Genomic DNA, 23,923 nt, shown 5'->3' on the forward strand with positions numbered 1-23,923 from the left:
TCCTGATACTTCTAGAGTTGCTGCATAGCCTGGGGCTCCCCTGCACTGTGGAGCTCCATTCCTGTCCCAGGGTCCCCATCCTCCCTCAACCTGGAAAGCCTGCCCTCCTCAGCCTGGCTGGTGCCTGCTCTCCCTGTGCATTTTCCCCCAGCCTCTGCTGCTCAGCAGCCTGAGCTTTGCCTCCATCACTGCAAGTACAGCTGCCTCACAACTGTTTGCTATATGCTGTGACTGTCTTTGAACATAAGATGTTTTATCTGCACCAGAGCCCAGTGCAGAGGAGATGCCAACAGCTGTTGGTTGGTTGGTTGGTTGATTTGTTTGTTTGTTTGTTTGGTTGGTTGGGTGGGTGGGTTGGTTGGTTGGTTGATTTGTTTGTTTTTTGGGTTGCTTAGTTGGTTTGGTTGGTTGACTGGTTAGTTTGGCTGGCTGGTTGGTTGGGTTGGGTTTGTTGTTGGTTTGGTTGTTGGGTTGTTGGGCTTGGTTGGTTGGATTGATTGATTGATTGATTGATTGACTGGGTTGGTTGGTTGATTTGTTTGTTTGTTTGGGTTGGTTGGTTGGTTGATCTGTCTGGTTGGTTGGGTTGCTTAGTTGGTTTGGTTGGTGAGTTTGGTTGGTTGGGTTGGTAGGTTGGTTGGTTGATTGGATGGAATCATAGATAGACAGATGGGCAGATGTACAGATAGATGGATAAATGAACAGATGAAAGGACAAATTGATGGGTAGATAGATGGACAAATGAGTAAATAGCTGATAGATGGACGTACAGGTAGCTAGACATATGGATAAATGAATAATGCTGATGGTCAGTGGAATAGGCAGATATCTGTTTATAAACAAGCAAACAGGTAGGCATGTGGATTGACCGGAAAGTGGATGGATGGAAAAATAGAAGAGAACTGCTCTCATATTCTCCTTCTTCTTGACTGTAAGGGATTGGCCTAACAGTAAGGGCTCATCTAGTGCTGTGGCTGAAACCTTGGCTCTCACTTCATCTAGCACCACGCCCTGTGAAGGTCAGAGGCTGTGAAGCTTACAGGCTTCTGCCTCACGACTTAGTGCTGTCCTGGTGCTGTCATTGTATTGGTAGACAATTTGTTTTTGTTTTATTTAATCAAAAACCTCCTCCCAGTTCCTCCCCACCCATCCAGTTCCACTCCTTTTTTTCCTTTTTTCTTTCTCTCTTTCTCTTTAGAAAACAAACTGTAGGTAGGTAAATAAATAAATAAATAAATACAGGATTAAAAAAGAAAAAGCACAAAAAGTGTATGCATGCATGCACACATACACACATACCCATCAGACCCAGGGATTGATTGGGGTGACTTCTGTACCTGGTACCAGAATCTCATACAGAACATCAAAGGTGAATCTTTCCAAGTGTCACTTCATTCCACTTGGGTCAGCAACAGAGACCAGAGCAGACACTGACTGTATGTCTCATAGTCTTCCTGCATACAGCGGTCAGCCAGGCTCTCTGAGACTTGCTCTCATCATGTCTCCAAATGTCACGTTCACCTGAGTCAGAGCTCATCTCTCCTTTAATTTTTGTTTTTTGGTTTTTGGTTTTTGGTTTTTGGTTTTTGATTTTTTTTTTTTCTTTCAGAGACAGGGTTTCTCTGTATAGCCCTGGCTGTCCTGGAACTCACTTTGTAGACCAGGCTGGCCTCAAACTCAGAAATCCGCCTGCCTCTGCCTCCCAAGTGCTGGGATTAAAGGCGTGCGCCACCACCCCCCAGCTTGGCAAAAGCATCTTAAGGGAGAAAATGTTTATTTAGCTCAGAGTTCCAAGTTACAGCCCATTATTGCAGAAAATCAAAGCAGTGGGAACTTAAAACAGCTAGTCACGTTATAGCCACAGCAGAGAGCAGTGGATCAGTGAATTCACACCAGTGCTGAACCCACGTTCCCATGCATTCAAAATCTCCTGCATAGGGAATGGTGCCACCCATAGTGGGTGGGTCTTCCCACCTTAGTTACCGTAAACATGGAATTCACACACACACACACACACACATACACACACACACACACACACACACACACACACACACACGTCAACCTGGTCTACATTATAGCTCATTGATACTCTCATCCCAGATGACTTTAGACTGTGTCCAGTTGACAACTAACGCTGCCCCACTCCAAGCGGGTTCCATTCCCTTACTTGATTTGTTCTCATTTATACCAGTTTTTTTCTTTTTCTCTCCTGGGTCAGAATCAATTTAATAATGCAGTCAGGGATTCTGAATCTGATGGCTGGCTTAAGGGCTGACCTCTCGGAGTTGAGGGCAGCCTTGCTCCTCTCTGATTTGCTTTTCAAGTCCTCTGTCCCTGTTTTGAGAAACATGTATAGCAATAGCCGGTGCCTCTCTGATCCAGTCCTGTAGGGCCCAAACTGTCATGCAGCCTGCCTTCCTTCTACCCTGTCCACTGTTTCCTTAGTCACTGCTGGCAATTTCTGTTGAGCCCTGCTTTGCCCCCCAGACTCTGTTGAGCTAAGGAGGTGAGTCTATAGCCAGCACCACCCTGATCTTGCTGGGTGGGGGTTGGACAGCCCCTCGGTGTGCTCTTCCTTCCACATGCAGGATGGGAAAGCCAGGCATTTCCCAGGTCCTTTTTGTTTAACAGCTCAGTTGACCTACTTCCCTCTTCCCCGCTTTCGCAGTCAGGAGCAGCCTGCTCCTCCTACACCTCTTCACTGAGAAACCTTGGCTGAATATCCATGTCATGAGCGAGTTCTGTCTTGCACGGAACGGATCACAAGCCCAGTTCAGCCGAGTTCTTTGTCACATTAAGATCGCCTCCTCTCTGTCTGTAACTCCTTAGTCTCTGTGTGAGACCTGAGCAGAATGGCTTCGACCATGGCTTTCTCAGTGTTATAGCAGCATGGCCCTGCCGCTGCTCTCCCCTCACCAGAACTGCCTTGCCTGTACAGCAATGTTCCCAGCAGTTGCCAGCCCCTTCTGGGCAGGTCCAAAACTGCTCATGCACTTGGGTAGCTCTAGGGCAGCTCTCATCTTTTGTGTCTTCTGCCTTGGTTGCTTTGGACTGCCATAAACTGGTTGTTCATGGTCATGGTGACAGAGACCTCCTTCTTATTGCTCTGGAAGCTGGGACATCTGGAATCCAGTCATCACACTACTAGCTCTGGGGAAGGCAGTTCTGATTGCAGACTGACTTTGCACTATGCCCGAAGGTCTAGAAGATGTTCCTTTTTACAGAGGGACTAGTCTCTTCCACAAGGGCTCTGCCCTCGTGATTGGACCACCCCCTAATACTGAACTTAGGAGTTAAGACTTCTGTACACAAGCCACACATGTGACACATGCCTGTAATCCAAGAACTCAACAGACAAGAAGCAGAATGACCTCAGAAAGTTCAAGGTCATCCTGATTTACATACTGAGTGGAAGCCAATCACGGCTATACAACAAAACTTTAGCTTGGCAGTTCCCAACCTGTGGGCTGAGCTCCCCTTGGGGGTCCAACAGCCCTTTCACAAAGGATCCCTAAGACCATCAGAAGATAGAAACATTTACATTATAATTCATAACAGCAGCAAAATTACAAAAAATTACAGTTATGAAGTAGCAATGAAAGTAATTTTTTTGGTGTGTGGGGGCTCACCACAACGTGAGGAACCGTACTAAAGGGTCACAGCATTAGGAAGGCTGAGAACCACTGCTCTAACTCAAAAAACCAAGCTAACCAAATAAGCAAAGACTTCAACATATAACTTTAAAGGGAAACAAGCTTTCATTCCATGGCATATGCAAAACTGTAGGTAGGGCCTGGGTACCTTAGCCTGGGCACTGGCCTAGCCTTGGACAGTGAGGCAGAATAGCATACTAACTCAGATATCCAGGGTCAGGTGAGTAAGGGCAGCTCTGGTGCCTGGGTAGTCCTTGTTGATGGCCAGAAGCCATAACGTGGCTGCCGTGGGGGTGATCAGGAAGGCAGTCTGGGGAGAAGATGAGAACAGTGGAGAACAGAGATCCTTGGCCACTGCTGGACACGCCTTCTCTCCTGCTGCCCTCAGAGCTGACATGTTCTGGCCAGAAGCCTCTGGTGAGTGGCATGTGTCAGGCTCTGTAGACATGCAGACTGGAAGTTCATCCCGACAGCCCCTGCCCCCCAGAGAGCTGAGCCCAGTGTGTGGGTGTGGACACCTCTCTTGGCTTGACTGGTGGGCACACCGGTTCATGAATGTGAAGCTCACATCATGACCGGCGGAAGACCATCCTGAGGCTTGGGGTATGAGGTCTCAGAACATAAACTAGAGAGACCTTGACTATGCAGCTCACCTGAGGTCCTCCAGGCTGGACAGTGTTTGACTCCCAAAGTGGCCCCTTTCTTTTCTGAGGGGAAGAAAAAGCTTTCTGGGGGAGGGAAAGCAGAGACGTGGCATGGCTAGGGACAGCAGAATCCTGAGCTACACCCCATACTGACACTCCCTTCTACGCATACCCCTTTGCATGGCAGAGGCCTGCGGCAGCAAGTCTGTGTATGATGGCCCTGAGCAGGAGGAGTACTCAACGTTCGTCATCGACGACCCCCAGGAGACGTACAAGACACTGAAGCAGGTCATCGCTGGGGTGGGGACCCTTGAGCAGGAGCACGCACAGTACAGGAGAGACAAGTTCAAGAAGACGAGATACGGGAGCCAGTGAGTGTTGGGGTGCTCCCTAGCCACTGGGGTTGATATAAAGATCGGGACCTTCAGTGAGCATCCACCTCATTTGGGAGGGTCCTGGGGTCCCATGGAGTTCAGAGGCCTGGCTTGCCTTAGCCTTTTGTCTGCTGCAGAGCAGGTACCCAACTCTGTGATATGCAGGGAGCTAGCTCCATCCCACCAGCAGCCCAGTTTGAGGCCTTAGAAGGAGCCTGGGGCCACCCATCTGCCATCATACACACCCTTTGCCACCTCTTCCAGCCACCAGGGGCTCTGAGTGCTGGGTCACTAAGCCGAGCACATTCTTGTTCCTGGTTGAGGTAGGAGAGGTGTAGCTAGAGGACTCAAGCCAGATTGGGACATTCCGCCTCTCCCGCTCTGGTCATATGGCCCCAGGTGGGTCAAGCTTTACAGCTGAAGAGTTGGAGATGAAGCTCAGGTCCATAAAGGCTGGGACAGCTCCTGACCCACATTCAGCAGGTGGTGTGGTACTAGGTCCACCCAAGGACTGCTCAGGGACTTCTCCCAAAATACATGTGGGTGACCCACAGGGCGCTCAGAAGCCTATATGCCCTCAGTTGATGCTCAGAAACAGTAAGAGGATCCAATCCCAACTGTATTAGAGGTGGCCATGGCCCACGTCCTGACTATCCCCATATACTCACAGGGCTGAGGGTTAGCATCTGCAGATGGTGCTAACTCTGACTTACTTGCACTGGATCCCAGCCAGTCTCATCATGATTCCTGATCGATCCCTTTGGACACACCTGTGGTGGCCCACATTTACCTTCTGAAAACATTGCTTTGATCGTATTAAACATGCATGTCAGCCTCCTGGTCCATAGCATGCCCACATCCTGCAAGTGATGCACACTTCATGCAGTATGCATGTGTGTACACAGCCCACATATGTCCACACTAACATGTGCATATGTCTGTGTGCACGTGCCACATGTGGTTAGAACCCACAGCCCGTATGTATGTATGTATGTATGTATGTATATATGTATAGTGTGTATGTTCTAAATGTGCTCCAAACACACACACACATACATGACATGTACACATGTGACATACCATCCGCAGGAGAACCCTGAGTCACGGTGAGTGCTTCCTTGGAGTTGGCGCTCACTGTTCTTTGTGGATCTGCACTTTCCATGTGTTTTTATAATGAATGGGCGGCACAGTGACAGACAACACAAAGACGATTAAAACTACAGTGGTTGTTGGGGTGTCAGGAACAGGTCCTCACTTTCTCCTCTCTGCTCGCTCTCCAGGGAGCACCCTATTGGAGACAAGAGCTTCCAGAACTACATCCGGCAGCAGTCTGAGATCTCCACCCATTCCATTTAAGGTCACAGCACCTCCCAGAACAGCACTGTTGACCCGCACCTGGGGGAAAAGCAGATAAAAGAAGGCAGAAGGCATACGTGGAGAGGAACCATGTTCACCCGTTCACACAGGTCCTACCAAGCTGGTGGGACCACCACGAGTCACGCATGCTCTTCCCCGGCAGGAACTGTTGCCTGGGCTGTGCGCTCCCCTTAGCTGCCAGCACAGGTGGTCTGAGCCATCCTGGAATGTATGCTCATCTGTCTTTCTACTCCTTCAGTTGTATGGGGATCCAGGGATCTGTTAAATATTAGGGAAGTGTGGACTTTGTCTAACCCTGTTCCCTCCAGCCCGGTCCCCCTTCACAAAGGCACGCCTGGTTCGTTCATGTCAGGGCGCACCTTCTTCAGTGTGCACTCTCTTGTCCCTTTCCTGCTGGTCTCTGTGGCTCTGTACACATGTAGCAGTCTGGCCCTAGCCTTAGACGTACACACAGTCCTGCCGTTCGTTCCACTGAATCCCTGTCTGGACCGTGAGAAGCAGTATTTCCCTGGCAGCCAGCAGGCAGGCAGCCTTTCTCCTTAGCTTATGTTGATTTGTTCCTGGCTAAAGGGACATTTTTGTGGCTGGGATGGACAGGATGGTACAGAAACTCTTTTATCTTTGAGGACATGGGGGTCCTTTTCTTAGAGTCCCTGGAGAGGGAGGCCTGTGAGCCCAGTCTTCTCTGGGTGACCATCACCCCTCAGTTTGAACACAGGTCTGGATGCTGGGTAAGGTTTCAAACTAGAATCCACAGGCTTGCTGCCTCGATGAAAGTTTGGGAAAGATTTTTAAAGGCTGTGCATTTTTCAAGCTGTCTTTCTTAATGTTTTTAAAGGACTGTTTTTAAATAGCATTTTGATATAAGGCAGTGTGGAATACCAGCATCTATATGCATTAAAGGGGGTGACCTAGGGAAATCCAAAGGGAACAGTATTTGATTTCTCACAAAGCCAAAGGGTCCTCAGGGACATAGCTCTGAGACGGAGCCTGCACCGTCAGCAATAAAGGCCAAACGTGGTATTCCACATGCCTGTGTCTCTGTGAGCCCAAAAGGCCACACATGCCAATGTCTGGAACCACTTTTGATTGGGGTGGGAGGGTCCTGAAACAGACAAGACAGACTGCACCAGCTTAGCCCCCACAGTACTGCTGGAGCCTTATGCCAAACTGCATTTCCAGAGGCTGAGAGAGGGGCGCTCTATGGGCAGATGTTGCTGAAGGACACAACCACACATTCTGGTACCCTTTTCTCTTCATTCTTGTTGGGAGGTTTAATCTGTATCTAGAACCCATAGTAGCAGAGGATGGAAACAAAAGTCAGTTTGGACACAGCAGGCCCCTTGTATTGAACTTCTTTTTAACTTGGATTTGTAACTTAATGTTTCTGTTTATAAGATACTAACGATTTGCAATGTATTTTACTGGGCAATTAAAGCAGATGTTTTATTCTTTCTGTGGAGTGATTTGGATTCCCAGAGGGGAGCAATGTAGGAGGTTCCCTACAGGTAGAGTGGCAGATAAAGGTGGATGGCATCAATGTCAGACCAGACATGTGGTGGTGCTCATGACAGGTGGCATTCCTGACAGCATGGCATGGAAACCCCATGCTAGGATGAAGGATACTGTGGAGCACCTCACCCCCCTCATCTTTTCTCCTTTGGTTTTCACTCTTTTCTTTCCCTTTTTAATTGCAATGGGTTAAATGGGAGTCAGGCCCATTAGAAGAAAAGTCTGGAGTTTGGCTTTGAGAGCAATGAGTTTTTCTCTGGGGACTTTCTGGGGCCAAGAACTCAGGCCAGGTGCTTCCCAGGACAGGGTGAAGCTGGCTTGGGTCACTGGTTGGTCTCCACTGGCCACAAAGGAGTATGGAGTGGACCAAGGAAGATATGACCTTGCTCCTTGGCCTCTTGTCTGACAGGGAACTCCCAGGAATGGAGTATGGGATGTCTACTGCCCTGACCACAGGCATCTGGAAGCAAAACAACAAACAAACAAATAAACAAAACATAAACAATTGGACAATACTAAGACAGAGGGTTGACCTCATATTCCAGCACACTAAATCTGAGATCAGCTCACACTGGAACATACCCACTCAGGGCTCCAATTACACCCAGGCATGCCTAGTTAAGACTCAAGTTTACTCTAGAGTATGCCCAGCTAAGGTCCGACTCACACTCCAGCATGCCTAGTTAGGACTGGGATCATTGAGAGTAGGAAGGTTCACAAATTGATCTCGTCAGGTTAAGAACTGTGATGCTAGGAGTAGACCAGTCCCTGTGGGGAGGAGATACAGAAAATGGACCACGGGGGATCTTCTGTTTAGCTGTGTTAGTTCAAGTTGTGCCCTAGCACCAGTCTGCTAAAGGCATCACACCAGAAACCTCAGGCACGCCATATTTGAGAAGGGGGTCTTGGGCAGTTATAAAACTGAAATAAGGTCACCAGTGTGAATCCAAGTTTCCAGAAAGAACAGCAGCCTACACTGAACATCTGTGGGGCTGATGAACTGTTAAGACTTTCTATGCGTGTGGCTAGGTTAGAATGTTGCAAGGCCAGAGCCTAATTACAATTTATATTGGGCCATTTTTGTTGTTGTTGTTGTTTCTGTAGGATACCTTAAATACTTCAATAAGGAAACATTTGCACTTAAGATGAAAGTATTATTAGAGTTTTTTTATCACTGTTACAAATAATATTTGGTCCGTGGGAAAAGTTTTTTTTAAAGTTTTTATCTATTTATGTATGTATTTTGAGTGCCTGTGTGTATTTTATTTGCATGCATGCCTGTATGACAGAAGAGGATATCACATCCCATTACAGATGGTTATGAGCCACCATGTTGGTGCTGGAAATTGAACTCAGGACCTCTGGAAGAGAAGCCAGTTGCTCTTAACCTCTGAGCCATCTCTTCTGCCCCAGGAAAAGAAAATCTTGTTAAAAGAAAATTTAAAGGAATGTTACATTATCAAATCTCTTCTGTAATGTGATTTTTCACTTACCTTTCCAAGGTAAATCTGGTAGGGTGCCAATGTAATAGTATCCACAGGTGAGAACTATGATAATTTAGATATTAAAACCACGTTTTTCCCCCTTATTAAAAATAGATTCTTGGCCAGGCATGACACACGCCTTTAATACCAGCACGTGGGAGGCAGAGGCAGGTGGATCTCTGTGAGTTCTAGGACAGACTGGTCTACAAAGCAAGTCCCAGGACAGCTAGTGCTACACAGAGAAAACTTGCCTCAGAACAAAAAACAAAACAAAACAAAAGGTTTTTTCTTAATATATCCTGATTTCGGTTTCCCCTCCCTCTGCTCCTCCCAGTTCCCTCCCCTCTCCCCTCCCCTCCGGATCCATTCCCTTTCTGTCTCTCATTAGAAAAGAACAGGCTTCTAAGAGGTAAAAGCCAAGCATTACAAAATGAGATATAATAAAAGAAACCATCACATCAACGTTGGATAAGGCAAACCACAGAAGGAAAAGAACCCGAAGAGAAAAGAATCAGAGACCCTCTCATTTGTATGTTCAAGAGGCCCATAAAAACCCTAAACTGAAAGCTAGTAGATACCCAAAGGACCTGATGAGAGACCAGTTCTTCTTAAGAATTCGAGCTGAACATGCCACACAGCAGGTTAGCGCTGTAAGTCTGGCTGGAAGAAAAACTAAAATTATGAGATAATGATCTAAATATTCCAAGTACAAAAAAAAAAGTTCATAGAGTATAAATAGCTGTAGGAGAAACACAGAGTCAATCTAGGAAATTGTTTGTTTAAAGGGCCCATTTTCCTCATTGGTACCTTCACTCTGAGATAATGTTCTGGGTTATTTTCATTTTAGATATGCTATTATTAGATGTCCCATTATGTCAAATACAGACGATTCTTTTAAAGAAAGCATCAGATCTTAGTCATGATGGCTAGTAGATTTTAATAATATGATCCAGGAGTTTCTTCCTTAACAGCTTTACCAACTGCTCAAGCCATCCCCACATCAGGCCCTAGGAAGTCTTCCCTGTAGCCACCGGACATTCATAATACTTAATAAACGATATGTGATACTTGGCCAATAGAGAGAACTATAAACAGGGGGCCCTGGATGGACCAACACCTTGCTCCGAGCCTTCCCAGGCTATAACTAATAAAAACATCAATGATTATGGAGGGGTTGGAATGTTGCAGGTCTGGAGCCTGATTACAATTCCTCTTAGGCTCTCTTTAGCCACCTTAATAGCCATTCCTTGACAACCTCACAGCCTGTGGCTAACTGGAGCAACCTTTTGGAATGTATTAACAAAACTCTAGTTTCCCCCAACCAAAGGGCTATGAATGCCTTCAGACAGCATCTGCGGCCCAGAGCCGAGATTCTCTGCCTTTCTGTAGACATCTATTTACAATGTCCAACAGTGTATTTGAAAAGTGCTTTTGTTCCTGACTTCCTTTGTCCTGCTAATATAAAAACTTCATGGGCTGGAGATACTTCAGTGCTAAGAGCACATCTTGCTATTAGAGTTCAGTTCCCCACGCTCAAATCGGATGCCTCGTAACTGTCTGCACGTCCGGGAGATCCAGCACCCTCTTCTGGGCCACGCCAACACCTGCACTCACATGCGCGCATACCTAGAAATCCAGTTTAAGAAACTATAGATATTAATATGACACAGCCAGCCCCCCCCCCAATAACCGAGGCAGAGTCCTATGGATTATTTCATTCTCTCTTGTACAATTATTGGGGGATTACCCCTAATCTATATTTCTATAGATTATTATACTTAATTTCCCAGCTGCACTCCCCCAATACTTGTGGTTTGACTCTTCTCCAGTCGTATCTGATCCTTATTGATCTTTATCGATTTGGAAGGACTCCATAGCTTTTCTTTTCCTATGGAACAAATGTAAAATCTCCCAACATAACATACCTTCTTTTTTCCATCTGGAGTTAGGATTTTTATCTGCTGATCTAATTAATGCAGTAATCCTTTCTAACATCACGTGGCTGCCTGTATTGTTCTCAGCTGCTCTCCTCCAAAGCAAAAATTGACTGTTCGAATCCCACCCCAGTTACTTCTGGTCCAGAAGTCTGTCCTGGGGTTGGGGGTGGGGGGGTGCGTTTCATTTGGGCACCTGTTCCTGCTCCATCACATGTAATGGGAATCTCCTGTTCCCTCTTCATCCACCCTCTTTCTCCTCCTCGTGGTCCCCACCTGCAACCCCCAACCCAGTGTCTGAAACCCCATCTTTCATATTCTCCCCAGTAACTGGCTATAGCCACCTTTATTTAGCCAGTGGTTTTAAATTGGGGAGCAAGGTTTACGTAGCATCACTGGTACACATAAGGATCTGCTCACTGGGCACAACCAGATCTTGAGAGCCAGTATTTAGCATTTGAATACACAGCAGCACCAGACCAATCCCTAACACATATCCACATGCAGACATACACATATTCATAATTTAAAAGAAAAAAAATTGTCCAACGGTTACTAGGTTGGAACATTGAGTTTGTGTTCGTTTGAATGTGCTCTGAGGCAGTGGTCACTTGTATTTAGCTGTAAAACAAACGTCTATCCCCTCAGGGGATAGTTGTATGCTATGTTGGCACCAGGGGGGAGCCCCAATCCACTGTGTTTGCTGTCATAGAGGAGATGAAGGAACAGATTAGGGGGATAGTCCATGAAGATGACATCTGTAGACCCTGGGAGAGGCTGCAGGGGAGACATCCCTGCCCCTCCTTGATTTCTAGCCTTCAGCTGGGAGACATTTTCCCAATTGAGGCTGAGGTCCTGTATGGGCAGGTTTCTCTGTCTGTATAAGTCATCAAAATGTCTTCCACCAAGCCCTGCTCTCAGTGTAAGTTCTGACCCACAGGCCTGAATGTAAACCGGATCACACTGCCCCAGGGCCATTCATTTATTTTCCTGACTCTGCTTCCTGCCATCCTCACGCCCATAGAAACAGAAAGATTCTCAAATGGGAGAGAGCACTGGCTTCAGGAGCACACATTTGTGAGACACTGCCATCTAGAAGCCCCTCGCTGTTAAAGAATACAGAAGTACAGGAAAGTGGCAGATAGCAAACTCAAAAAAACAAAGCAAAAAACCTAGAGCCAACATGACCTCTGGGACAGCCCTCAACAACCATTCAGCTCTATCTTGTGATGTCACAGCAGCGGCATAGCAACAGTGAGTGAGATGGTGCTGGACCGCTTTGCTGGCAGAGAGGCAGGGAGAGGCTGGCAGAGATGCCTTTGGTCTGAGGCTGTGCTAGTGACGCCCTCCTTCCCTCTGGGTCAGGATGGAGAAGGACCCTACCACTCACAGGAAGCACCGGCCTGGGCCTGGAGCCCTGCCCTCGGGAATAACCCCTGCATACCTCAAGGTGGCCAGTGAAGGGGCGGAACTCCAGAGGAGCAGGAGTGTGGGTGGCTTGCACCAGAAGGGGGATCCACCAGTCTGCATCAGGAAGCTGCTACGCAAGGAGCTAGGTAGGGGATGGCTCCCTCCTAGAGGACTGGGAGGGCAGGCAGACCTGGCCCAGCCTTAAGAAAGTACAGTTTGTGGACATCTGGACATGGGCAGTAGGTGTATCATGCAAGACACATTGCCATTAGGAGAAGGCAGCTGGTTTCTAGCTCCAGAACTGCACCAAGCAATGGAAACCCTGCCTTTCTTTTGACCGCTCTTTGCTTGGGGCACTTAATAAGAAAGATCAGGACTCTAAGTGTCTCCTAATAGCATCTTCTGGAACACAGTCACATGTGCACATGTTTCTGGGAGTGTGGGGAGCTTCCAGTTCTTTTATCTTACATATGGGTGTTTTGCCTGCCTGTGTGTATGCACACCATGGACATGCAGTGCTGCAGAGACCAAGAGAGGGCCTTGGATCCCCTGGCATTGGAATTAGACTTGAGTCCCATGTGTGTTTTGGAAATCAAAATCGAGACCTCTGGAATTATATTGAGCACCGTTTCTCCAACCCTCCCCGCCCATTTTTAAATCTTCTGAAAATATTTAAGTCACCAGCAGACCTCCTATCAGGCACCTTCATTATTTGACCCTCTAGACTGTTATCTGAGGCTGGGATTGGACTGAAACCTACCCTTTTTTCTCCCTGGGGCAGTGAGAACTGCCAAGGTCTGAATTACAGTGCAGAGCTGTGTAACATCCCTCAGCCCTGGCTAGAAGGCCTCAGCCTCCTGCTTCTCACTGTTGGGACATCGACAGATGTCAACAACTCTGAGTTCAGCACTTCAGACAACGCAGAGACAAGCACGGGGTCTCCTGAGAAAGGGACACAGGGTACAGACCAAAGCCAGGTGTGCTAAGTACAAGAAGGGACAGGCTCCTTTCTGGAAAGGAGGCAGGTGGCTAAGCAGCCGGCATCTCTATGAGAGAAGGCATGGGAGGTTGGGGTGAGGTTTGAAATGGATGAAAGACTAAGAGGATCAACTGGCGAGGAAGTTTGTCCTGTACTTTCCTCAACTAGCCTGCAAGTTAACCCCCAGGAAAGGGCCAGCCAGCTCTGTAAGGGAACCCTCCAACTCACGCTCTGGGCTTGATTTCTATAAGAACTCTTCTCTAGCACTTTGGAATTTCTGTCTGAGTCACAAAGCCACTGTGGGGAACAGGTAATTCCAGCTGAGGTCTGGCCCAGACGGCAACTCTGGGGGAGAGCCCAGAATATAGCCTCAAAGACGTTATCTGTGCACAACTCTTCCCGTTGAACACTATGCTGAACCACCAGGTCCCTGGAAGTTGGGGGGAGGAAGTTACATGCAGAAGGAGTACGCCAAGTTGGAAGAGCTCACAGACCAGCTAGCACTCTCCCTACTCCCACTCCCCCAAACCAGGATCACCTGGCACAGCTCCCTACAGTTATTGCTCTAAAGCTAGGGAATTCATGTCAGCTTGTTAGGGTCCCCTCAGCCTTGAGCACATTCAAGGCACCTCCTGCCTGATAGGATAGAGGATAATTAAGATCACCCCAATGATGGTCCTCAGTGCTATGAGGCATGGGGTCCGGATGTTCCTGAACAAGTCATCCCATTTCAGCCAGTGGCCATCTTGGGAAGGTCCCTTCTTATCTCCTGTTCTGCCTCTTCAATAATCCACACTGAAATAAGGACATTTGCAGGCCCATGAGTGTGTCCCAGGAGGCCAGGGATGCCTGGGCTGGGTCACAAACATATACTAAGAAAGCAATGGAGGTTGTGCTTTTACAACAATGCATGAAGTGGGCTCAAAGTGCAAGCTCGGTCATGGAAGGTGTTGGGGCAGAAGGAATGGACGTATCCTTGGAGCATGGCCAAAGAAGCCAACAAAGATGAGAAAGGGAAGTCTTGCTAGCTATGGCTATTAGTCTCAAGCTGGCCTTGAGTCTGTCCTGAGGAAAACCAGGCAGGACAGTGAGCCTGTGAGATAGCAAACTGTGGGAAGTCCTAGATGCAGGAGCCATCGTATCTTGTTTAGAATACTCACATATTAACCAACTGCCCTTGCTCCTCAGACTCTGAGGACCAAGGCAAAGACCCAAGAAGTGACACGGATGACGGCACCTAGTAAGTGGAAGAGGCCTTCTTCTGAAATGTGACAATTGGGGTGTGGGGAGTGGGCTTGGAGCCCTCCGTCGGGGGTCAGGACTTAGGTGGGGATGGAGGGGCCCAAAGGAAACGGAATCCTTTGAATGAAGGGATGGTTGGTAGAGTTGAGAAGCCTCTTTATCCAAGAGACTTGTCATAAAAGCCGAAGCCACCGTAGTGTGTCTCTAAACCGCAGATAGCACTCTTTACTTCCTAGGCAGCCCTTCTGGCTGGTCCTTGTCTGCCATCGAGCTGACTTGGTGGTAGTATCTCAACAAATATCTCCATGTGCCTCTCCCAGAAAGGAATCTGTACCCTGTCTCATGTCAGCTGGGCCCATTGAGGTCTCCTTGCTGAGCAGGGAGGGTGTATAACCAGCCTCAGTATTGGTCAGCTAGAACAAGATGTCTGGCCACCTAACACAGGGGCCATCCCTCAATACTTCCCACCATCTTCCCTCTAGAGGGCTTAGAAATCATGGAACCCAAGGGCTTTCCTCAGTTCTCAAAGTCCATTCACTGTGGACCAGGCACAGGCCAGACCACTTGTTTATAAATGACTTCCCATAATCCAGTACCAGTGAAAGGTACTAGACTAGGAAATCTTGAAATAGAAGGATGTTGGCAACTAAGAAGCCACTGAAGGTGTCATTGGTTGCTGGAACTAGGTACCAACATGTCACATAGGCCTATGACATCCGTCTAGACTCAGACAGGGACTTTGGGTAATGTAACCCCAAATATGTCAAAGGCCAGCAGCTATCTTGAGTCTTTCCTCTGGCAACATTAAGGAGGTACCTGCATTCCCCGTTCCTACTCCAGTCCCCCAAGCTACACTCAACAAAATACATGGGGGAGGGGAGCTACTAAGGTGGTCATAAGTGACAGGCATGGATCCATCCAGTGGTGCCCTAACTAAAGTCTCTACCTGGAGGGAGTGGGGCTGGTGTCTCCAGACAAGATGAGGCGTTAGGGGGAATAGGAGGGTCTTTCTTTTTGCCTCCAAAGGGCCCACAGGTATACCCCACTCCTAGCATTAGGGGAGGAGCCAGAAAGACAGCAAGTGACTCCTGTCCTGACACTTATTCTAAACTGCTTCTTTGACGCCCCTATCATACTTACCTCCAGTCGGGCGAGCCTAGAGGATGACAGGAAGAAAGGGAGCCAGGATGAGGTGGAAAAAATGGACCTCAAGTGTGCAAAAATGGACCCAGAGAAGAGTGACTCAGAGGCCAGTGCTACAGGGGAACAGGACGATGCCTGCAAAGGACGATGTATCTCTGCAGCTGAGGTCAGGCCTTGGGTGGCTCTACCCACTCTGTCTGTCATCCTGTGAGGTGTCCCTGTACTTAGCTATTGGTGTCTTCTTGGGTTTACAGGAGCAGCATTCAGAGTCCACGAAGCTGGATCACCTTCTAGAAAAGCAGGCAAGAGCTGCTTACTTTAGCTACAGGAGTTAAGATATTTAAGTCTATCTGTAGGCAAATTCCAGTGGGCTATGAGCACACTGTAGGCTTTAGCCCATAAAGCCATCTAAGCAGGTGCTGTGCTGTCCAACTGGGCTGGTAAGGGGTTGAGGGATCAAGCTCTGGACCAATTTGCCTGATCTTGCAACATCCTGCAAAAGATTCCACCTTCCAGTTGAGCTTAGCCCACCCAGAGACCCACACCCAGGTGTGGTGACTGAAGGCACACCTGACCTTGGCCACTGAGGTGCATCTTCTGTACATCATACTGAATCATAAATCTCGCAGTGACCTTCATGAAGGAAGGTAGCTTTCTCCTCTTTCCCAACCCGTGTCAAATGGAAAGGTGGCAGTCGAACCCATTCTTCACCAGGACTTTACAACAGATAGTCCTTAGTAAGATTCTGGGCCAGCCAGAGTGCCAAACAGAGACAAAGGTGGCATGCCCTGAGCTGTTGGATCATCTCATCTTGTGGAGTAGATCTCATGTCAGTGAATGTGACTCTAGACAAGTGTATGGAGGTGACCCATGTGCTCCCAGTAGATCAGGGATGAGGAGAGATCCCCAGGTCTCAGGTACCTTGTCACCTGAAGGCCCTAACAATCAAAGTCAAGAAGGAAGAAACCCCTTGGAATATCAATAACTTGTTTCCAATAGGTAGCAATGAGGCAGAAGGGCATACTCCTCCCTCTTCTGCCCAGAGCTAACCCTCTGGACACTTTGCTGTCTGTTACCATGGGGCCTCTGCCAAGCTTCAAAGGGCCTCTGTAATCACCAGAATCTGGTGGAACCACGTAGACCCAGATGTCTAAAAGTCTGCATTCTGTCAAGCTCGCTCATAAATTATCACTTCCATCCTTAGAAACCATCTGTGTTTGTGGAGATCGACCTGGGAGACCACACTGAGGAGGAGGTACAGGCAAAACCCTTCAGCCCAGAAATCCAAACTACCCACTGGGAAAGCGTCTGCACTGTGGGTTGGGACATAACTGACACAAGATGAAGGGGGAGGAGAGATCCAAGGCCAGACATTCCAGGGACCCTCCATGGTGCTGGTGCTGAGGAGCTGCCTTTGGGGATAGAATGAGAACACCTATGTTCTCTCTCTCTCTCTCTCTCTCTCTCTCTCTCTCTCTCTCCCCCTCTCTGTCTGTCTGTCTATGTCTGCCTCTGTCTGTCTGTATGCCTCTGTCTCTCTGTCTCTATCTCTGTCTGTCTGTGTGTTTGTCTGTACGTGTGTCTGTCTCTGCCTCTGTCTTTGTGTGTGTGTCTGTCCCTGTCTCTATCTGTCTGTATGTTTCTGTCTCTCTGTCTCTCTCTATCTCTGTCTCTGTCTTTCTGTGTGTCTCTGTCTCCCTGTCTTTATCCCTCTCGGTCTCTCTGTGTGTCTCTGTCTCTGTCTCTCTCTATCTCTGTCTCCCTCCCTTTAGCATCACCCTGTGCCCTTGAGTACCCAGATCGTCTGTAGGAATTGTGCTGTGGGGAGGAAATGGTGCACTTGGAGCTGGGAGAATAGGAAGTGTATGGCTTTGTCAGTGACTGCTCAAACCATTCAGACCCTCTTGTGCTTGGTGCTCCATCATGGAATACAAACCATAGTAACTTCAGCATCTTAGGGTTGTTTCCTAAAGCTCGCAGAACTGTGTTCCAAGGTCACAGTTTTGTGAGCTTGGAACTAAGCATTACCGATATCACCACCATGATCACAACACTGCTGTCTCACCATCTCTACATCACCATCATCACCGCCATCACCACTGGTGGGGGCCACCATTAACATTAACATTATCACTACTGTAACGACGATTGCATTTTTATGTCTGTCACCATATTTTCATGCTCATTATCATTGTCACCATCAACAACAACAACAACAACATCACCAATATCTCTGTCATTACTATCACTATCACCACCACCACCACCACATCACCATCACCACCAATATCACTGCCATTATTATTATCTATAATAACGTCTATATCACCATGACCACCACCATCATTATCCATAAAATTATGAGGTTTTCTTAGTGGCTTGCCAACAGTTATTTGGTGTCTCTTCCTCTGCTTCTCTGCTGTAATGAGCAGAAGTCTTTTTGGGTGATTCCTGAGCATCTCTGTTGACAAGTTCAAAGGGTGCCTGAGGGTTGGTTATTTTCCAGTTTACACCTGTTATACCTTTAGGTTTTGAATCACACACACACCAAAAAAAAAAAAAAAAAAAAAAAAAAAAAACCTGGCCATTAAATCTCTGAGGCTACTGCTCTATGAGGCCCTGAGTTCTAAGGACTCCGGAAAGGTCAACCAGCAGAAGAGCTAGACCAAGGGGCCAGCCAGGTTTCCCCATCCTACCCCAGGGGCCATGGAGGGTCACATAAGGAGCCAAGGTCCCTGATGGGCATTCCCACTCTCCCACTCAACAGAGTATAGTTTGGCAGGACATTGAGGGTCCCGGGGCCTGGCCTCTGCCCCTGTCTGTCTCTTGGGTGGGTTCCCTAGGTTGTTGTGCTGCCTCCCTAGGTGATCACCTGTGCCATCAGAGAAGAGAAGAGGCTCCCCACCATAGGAGACTTGTCCGAAGATGAGTGAGTATTGTGGAGGGCACTACTTGAATAAATGAATGAATGGGGGTGCTTATCCAGAGTGACATCCCCACCACCAACTCCTATGGTGGCAGCACCGTGCCTCCTGCCTTTCCTCCATCCCCGAACCATGCATAAGCCAAGTGATTCGGGGAGCCAGAGAGGCTAAAGAACAAGGAACAGCAGGGTAATCTTTCTCAGAGCTGGGGGACACATTTACCAGGCGCCACATTTCACTCCACCACCAAACCACAACTCGGCATCCCATCCGCCAGCAAAGCAACCGAGAAGGAGAAGGGAAAGGTTGTGGAGTCAGGGTCTCCAGCTTGGGGTTGAGCTAGAGAAAGCTGGGTTGGAAAGACCCTTCACCCATAGATGCCATCGGGGAGAGGACAGCCCTTCACAGCTGGGTTTAGCCCTCCAAGGCTTTGCACACTGGTGGACCAGCAAAGCTTCAAGACTCCCTGAGGTCCAGAGCCATTAGCCACAAAGAAGGGCACTGGGTTCCAAGGACTCGCCTGCCTCTGGTCTATGGATACAGTTTACTTCATTTCTAACAACACAGAGAAATACAAAGAACACAATAGCAGTTGCTCAAATTCCCACCTTTCAGAATTAGTGGCTTTGTTAGTATGTTGCCTCTGTTAGACTAGATGTGTAAAACTGACATGTGGTCTCCAAGGAACTGACACCGTGAGCAGGAAAGGGGAGGAGTTTCAGAATCACCCCTAAGCCAACCTTATAGAACCAAGACACTGCTAGGCAGCACAATTGTTGATCTCATCCTCAGACCCAGGCTGGGTTTGTGCAGGCTAGCGGGTGCCTTCTGGACCACAAGCCACCCAGACTCTCTGCTCTTCGGTCAAGCAGTGTTAACACTCCGCCTAGCCCTCTGCTTGGAGGCCAGTTGATGAGTTATTGTTACAGCCATCACTACCTTTTCTCCAAGCTTGTATGTCTTGGCGGAAGCAACTCTGAGATGTCTTGTTCATCCTCACTGGGAGGTGACCTTGACTGACCTCCATGACCAGGCCATGACAAGTGATCACATCACACTTACCGAGATTGTCACGCTCCCTAGCCCAACTGACAGAGGCAAGTTTTCCAAGTGATTCCTTTTCTCTCTCGTCTGTGCATGGTTTTGGCACAGGCACATGGCTATGTGGCTTCATTCTTTGTCTTGAGGACTGGAAAAGTTAAATCTGTTGTCTGGGTTTGGGTTCCAATCCCTAATACTCTCTACCCTGGGTAGGGTAGAAACCAGTGTCACCTGAGAGCTGGTGGTTACTTGGTAAGGACCTACTAAGATCCTTCTACATGTTACCAGATGCAAGGACATCTGTCTGTCGGCACCTCTCCCTTGACTACCTGCCTGACTCATTGCCAGTTTTATGCCCAGGAGTAAGATGAGCCAACCACACCCCATTGCAGCCCAGTTGGGCAGCTTTGACCATGAGCTGAGTGATCACCTTTGTATTGTAGTGGGAACCATTGCCTCCTATGAAAGGAACATAGATGGGGCTCACCTTTCTCCACCTCCAAGCTTGTGCCTGGAGGAAGGCTAGTCCCAGTTGGCTTCCCATGTTTTAAGAGTCCCTCTACCAGCACTTGGGAGGCAGAGGCAGGCGGATTTCTGAGTTCGAGGCCAGCCTGGTCTACAAAGTGAGTTCCAGGACAGCCAGGGCTATACAGAGAAACCCTGTCTTGAAAAACCAAAAAAAAAAAAAAAAAAAAAAAGAGTCCCTTTAGCCAGAGGATAGGAGACCTAGGTACCCAAAGGACAAAAATCAGTAGCTAGCTATGAAATCTGGTCTGAATGGCACAAGTTGTCTAGGTCATGGGGAGAGGGAAAGGGGAGGGGGCGTAAACATCACGTCCCTGGGATTTTGTAGAGTGGGAGCTATGGGGTTTGAGAGAGCAGTCTGGAGAGCCTGGGGTGGGGGCTGCTAGCTAAGAGGTTGGCACATTACAGGGCAGGGAGGGGGTTCTTACTTCCTCATGCTTTTGACCTCCAGGATAAGGACCAGCTGGGTATGTTGCATCCCGTACCACACAAAGAAGAAGGCAAAGGAAAACACCAGTGCTTTGGAGAAGGTAGTGGAGGCCTGGAGGGCAAAGAAGGGTGGGGCTCTGTGAAGCTAGGGCAACAGGGGTCATGTGTTCACTCCAGATCCCCTCTCACCCGTTTCCTGGGGTTCCCATTTGCATCTTGTAAGATTAGCCATAGCTGAGAGAAAGGCCAGTGATGCCATGATGCAGAGATAGATCCCTAGTCTGTTGTATCCTGAGGATGCTCAGGGGGCATGAGCACCATCCACGTGTGCTCTTGGCTACCAGAGGCATGATGAGATGCTGTTTGTAGATCATTTTCTTCCTCCATGGGATGTGGACTGAGGCAGGAGGGTGACTCCTGTCAGTAATATTGGGCAATGTTGGCATGCCCCAGTCCTAGCCTGCAGGTCCTGAAAACAACACCTAGAAGCAGCAGTTGGCCCAAATACATAGTGGAACACAGTGCTCTGAGGAAGGCACGGTGGGTGCCAAGGTCCCTGTAGGGTAAGTTCCAGGGATGCCCAGCAGCCTGGTCACCCTCTGTGCTTGTCGCTGGAGAAACTAAAGTCCAGCATTCCCATATGACCCTCATCACGGGGACTTCTACCTTTGGATCTGGCTGTGGTCATGTGCTCCCAGCCCAGAGTAGACAGCCCTTCACTGGGTATAGGAAGGTGTGATATAATGCCTGGTCTTCTCATTTACCCAGCATCCCTAACAGAGAAACAGGTTAAAAGTGCAAGAATAACACGGTTCCAGATGCTGTTCAGTCAGTGCTAGAGGCTTCCTGTAACAAACCCCAAGCCCTGATAAGTTGGGGAAGGGCCTATCAGTGTCAGTCACAGCTGTCTTCCCAACCTGGTGCTAAAACCACCTTCTTTCTTGGCAGTCACCACAGCCATGGTCCTGAGGGAGAGGTGCCAGGGTTGTCAGGGCCTCTGGAATATCTAGACATTTTGACCTGCAGCCAGGGAGCCCAAGTTCCCTGGGGACCCTGCTTAAAACTGATGAACAGAGTTAGGAACCAGGACAGCAACGTGGGAGCAGAAGGTAGATGGGGACACTTCTCGCTTTTTTAACCAGTTGGATGAGAGAGACGGCCACAGTCCATCAGTTGCAACGCATGTGGCCTCTGTCTACTTCATCCTAAGGATGAGCTTAGCTTCCCTCTCATGAGACATGTTCCAGAGAACTCTCATATGCTCAACATCCATACAGGTATATTCCTATGTACATAGAGCACACATGTACACAGCCATGTGAGTATGCGGGGCTGTGCTCCTCAGATCCTCATACACATACCACACACATATGCCCACACATTGTACATTCATATGTATGATACATAGTGCACACGTATTTACGCTTGCATGTATATTCCTAGTGCACACACCCCTTACATAGCACAAATGTATGGGGTCACATATATACATAGGCACACAGAGCAGGTGATGAGATACCTGGAAGTCAAAGGTCAGAGGTCACAGGCCACAGACGAGTACTCTGTATGAGTCTCTTCCGTTTCCTTTGGGACATATGGAGACTAGGGTGAGAGTTGAGGTCATTTAGCTATAGAAGGACACATTTCTAGAGCTGCAGTCTCTCAGAGTGAGAGTCATGAAGGACTTCCTTTCCAGGGAGGCCACACTCTAGGTAGAGAGGGGAGGGAGGCCCATCCATCAGTTTCCACCTAGACCCCTAGCTGAAAGGGTAATTCCTTCCCCATATCATTCGCTGGCAATAATGGGCCCAGATGGGCCTCTAAGTGGGTCTATATGGTAAACTGAGGCAATGCTTTGGGCCCACTATGGGGTTTTGAATCAGGTCCATTCTCCAGATGCCAACAACAAGACAGGTATCCAGGGTCACTTGAGGACAAACAGCTGGTTGGCCCCTCTGTCAGGATGGACGAGGAGGACTTGGCCATTGCTTTTAGACTCTTGCCATCAGCATGAGTCTGTCTACCTGTCTGTCTTTGGTGGGTGTGTCTGGATAGCAGTTCTGTGTTGGCCACAGCCAGGCACCTGGGTAGGAGAACGCTTAGGTTAAATCTCAGCAACATGGTTGCTTCTGTGAGTCTTTGTCAAGGGTCACAGCATCTTCCAGTTCCAGGGACTGATATCAGATTGAAGAAATATTTGGGGTTTTGGTTCTGAGCATTCCCATGTGCCTGAGAGCTAGCTCACACTCTCCTGTCTCTATGCACCTATCTCTCTCTGCACAGTCTCAGAGCCTACGGCTTCTGAGCATTATTTGTCCCATCAAAGAAGAGGTCTGAACCGGGCAGTGGTGGCACACACCTTTAATCCCAGCACTTGGGAGGCAGAGGCAGGCAGATTTCTGAGTTCAAGGCCATCCTGGTCTACAGAGTGAGTTCCAGGGCAGCCAGGGATACACAGAGAAACCCTGTCTCAGAAAAAGAGGTCCGGGCAGGAGCTGCTCAGAGCACTTGGCAGCTCAGCACCCAGAAAGAAGGAGGTGATCATCTATGTGCTGAGGACTCGGGGTCAGGGCAGGAGCTCAGTTATACTTAGGCCGCAGCCAATTTTACTGGAAGGATGAAACAGACCTGGAGCTTGAGGGACAAAGGGTGCCTGCCTTGTGTCCACATGTCCATGGGCAACCAAAGCCATGGGCTTTCTTGTTACTGCTTCCGATGGCCAGAGGCTGTTGAAGGATGCCTACCATTATGATCCAGCACAGCTTCTTGGCTCCCCAGATTCAAGTAATGTTGAAATTTGGGGAGGGCTGACAACCCAGTTTCTAGGGTTCTCCATTCCACTACCTGGTGTTTTCCAGGAGCCCCAGTGACTCAGACCCCAAAGACCCCATCGTCTTTGGGCCCGATCGTTCCAGCCAGGGCACTAACACAAGCTTGACCTTGATAGAACCATCAATCATCTCAGGACAAGACCCCTCTGACTCAGCCGCTAGTAGAGCTCTCTGGGGACTAAGGGAAGACAGCCTAGGCCTGGAATGGCTCCGTGACCCCCCCATGGGCAGGGCCAGAGTGACAGCACCCAACGGATACCCAAGGCAAGGGACCCTCTTCCAATCCAAGGCCAATCACAGGTAAGGTGACAGTCGGTGTATTCATCTTCCAGCAGATGGTCACTGCAGAGAGAGGGAACAGGGACCTCTGCTTAGGTCACAAGTAGATTGCCCCTGAGGAGATCGGGTAGCACAGGGA

General features: G+C 48.6%; 2 protein-coding genes across 4 annotated transcripts in view; both read left to right on the forward strand.

The window, feature by feature from the left end:
• The window catches only part of Rasa3 (RAS p21 protein activator 3), a 111,825-nt gene extending 104,320 nt beyond the window's left edge, over window positions 1-7,505 (forward strand). For both annotated transcript variants that reach the window (XM_085844165.1, XM_085844166.1), the window contains exons 23-24: window positions 4,488-4,671; window positions 5,955-7,505. In XM_085844165.1, coding sequence (XP_085700291.1) covers window positions 4,488-4,671; window positions 5,955-6,030 — 260 coding nt within the window. In that variant the 3' untranslated portion in view covers window positions 6,031-7,505. The remainder of the gene's footprint in view (window positions 1-4,487; window positions 4,672-5,954) is intronic.
• A 4,746-nt stretch (window positions 7,506-12,251) lies between these two features.
• On the forward strand, window positions 12,252-23,687 carry CUNH13orf46 (chromosome unknown C13orf46 homolog). 2 transcript variants are annotated; one of them, XM_085844359.1, is made up of 8 exons: window positions 12,252-12,537; window positions 14,559-14,610; window positions 15,759-15,921; window positions 16,010-16,057; window positions 16,960-17,010; window positions 18,620-18,684; window positions 20,697-20,775; window positions 23,622-23,687. In XM_085844359.1, exons 1-8 carry the CDS (start codon window positions 12,348-12,350, stop codon window positions 23,685-23,687), a joined length of 714 nt encoding a protein of 237 aa, XP_085700485.1. In that variant the 5' UTR covers window positions 12,252-12,347. The 2 variants fall into 2 exon arrangements, with proteins under 2 accessions (XP_085700485.1, XP_085700486.1); XM_085844360.1 differs by having other exon boundaries at window positions 23,533-23,653.
• Window positions 23,688-23,923: the final 236 nt, after the last annotated feature.

This window comes from Mus caroli, unplaced genomic scaffold (genome assembly GCF_978045245.1).
Source record: "Mus caroli unplaced genomic scaffold, Mus_caroli_1 scaffold_10, whole genome shotgun sequence".
Lineage (NCBI taxonomy): Eukaryota > Metazoa > Chordata > Mammalia > Rodentia > Muridae > Mus > Mus caroli.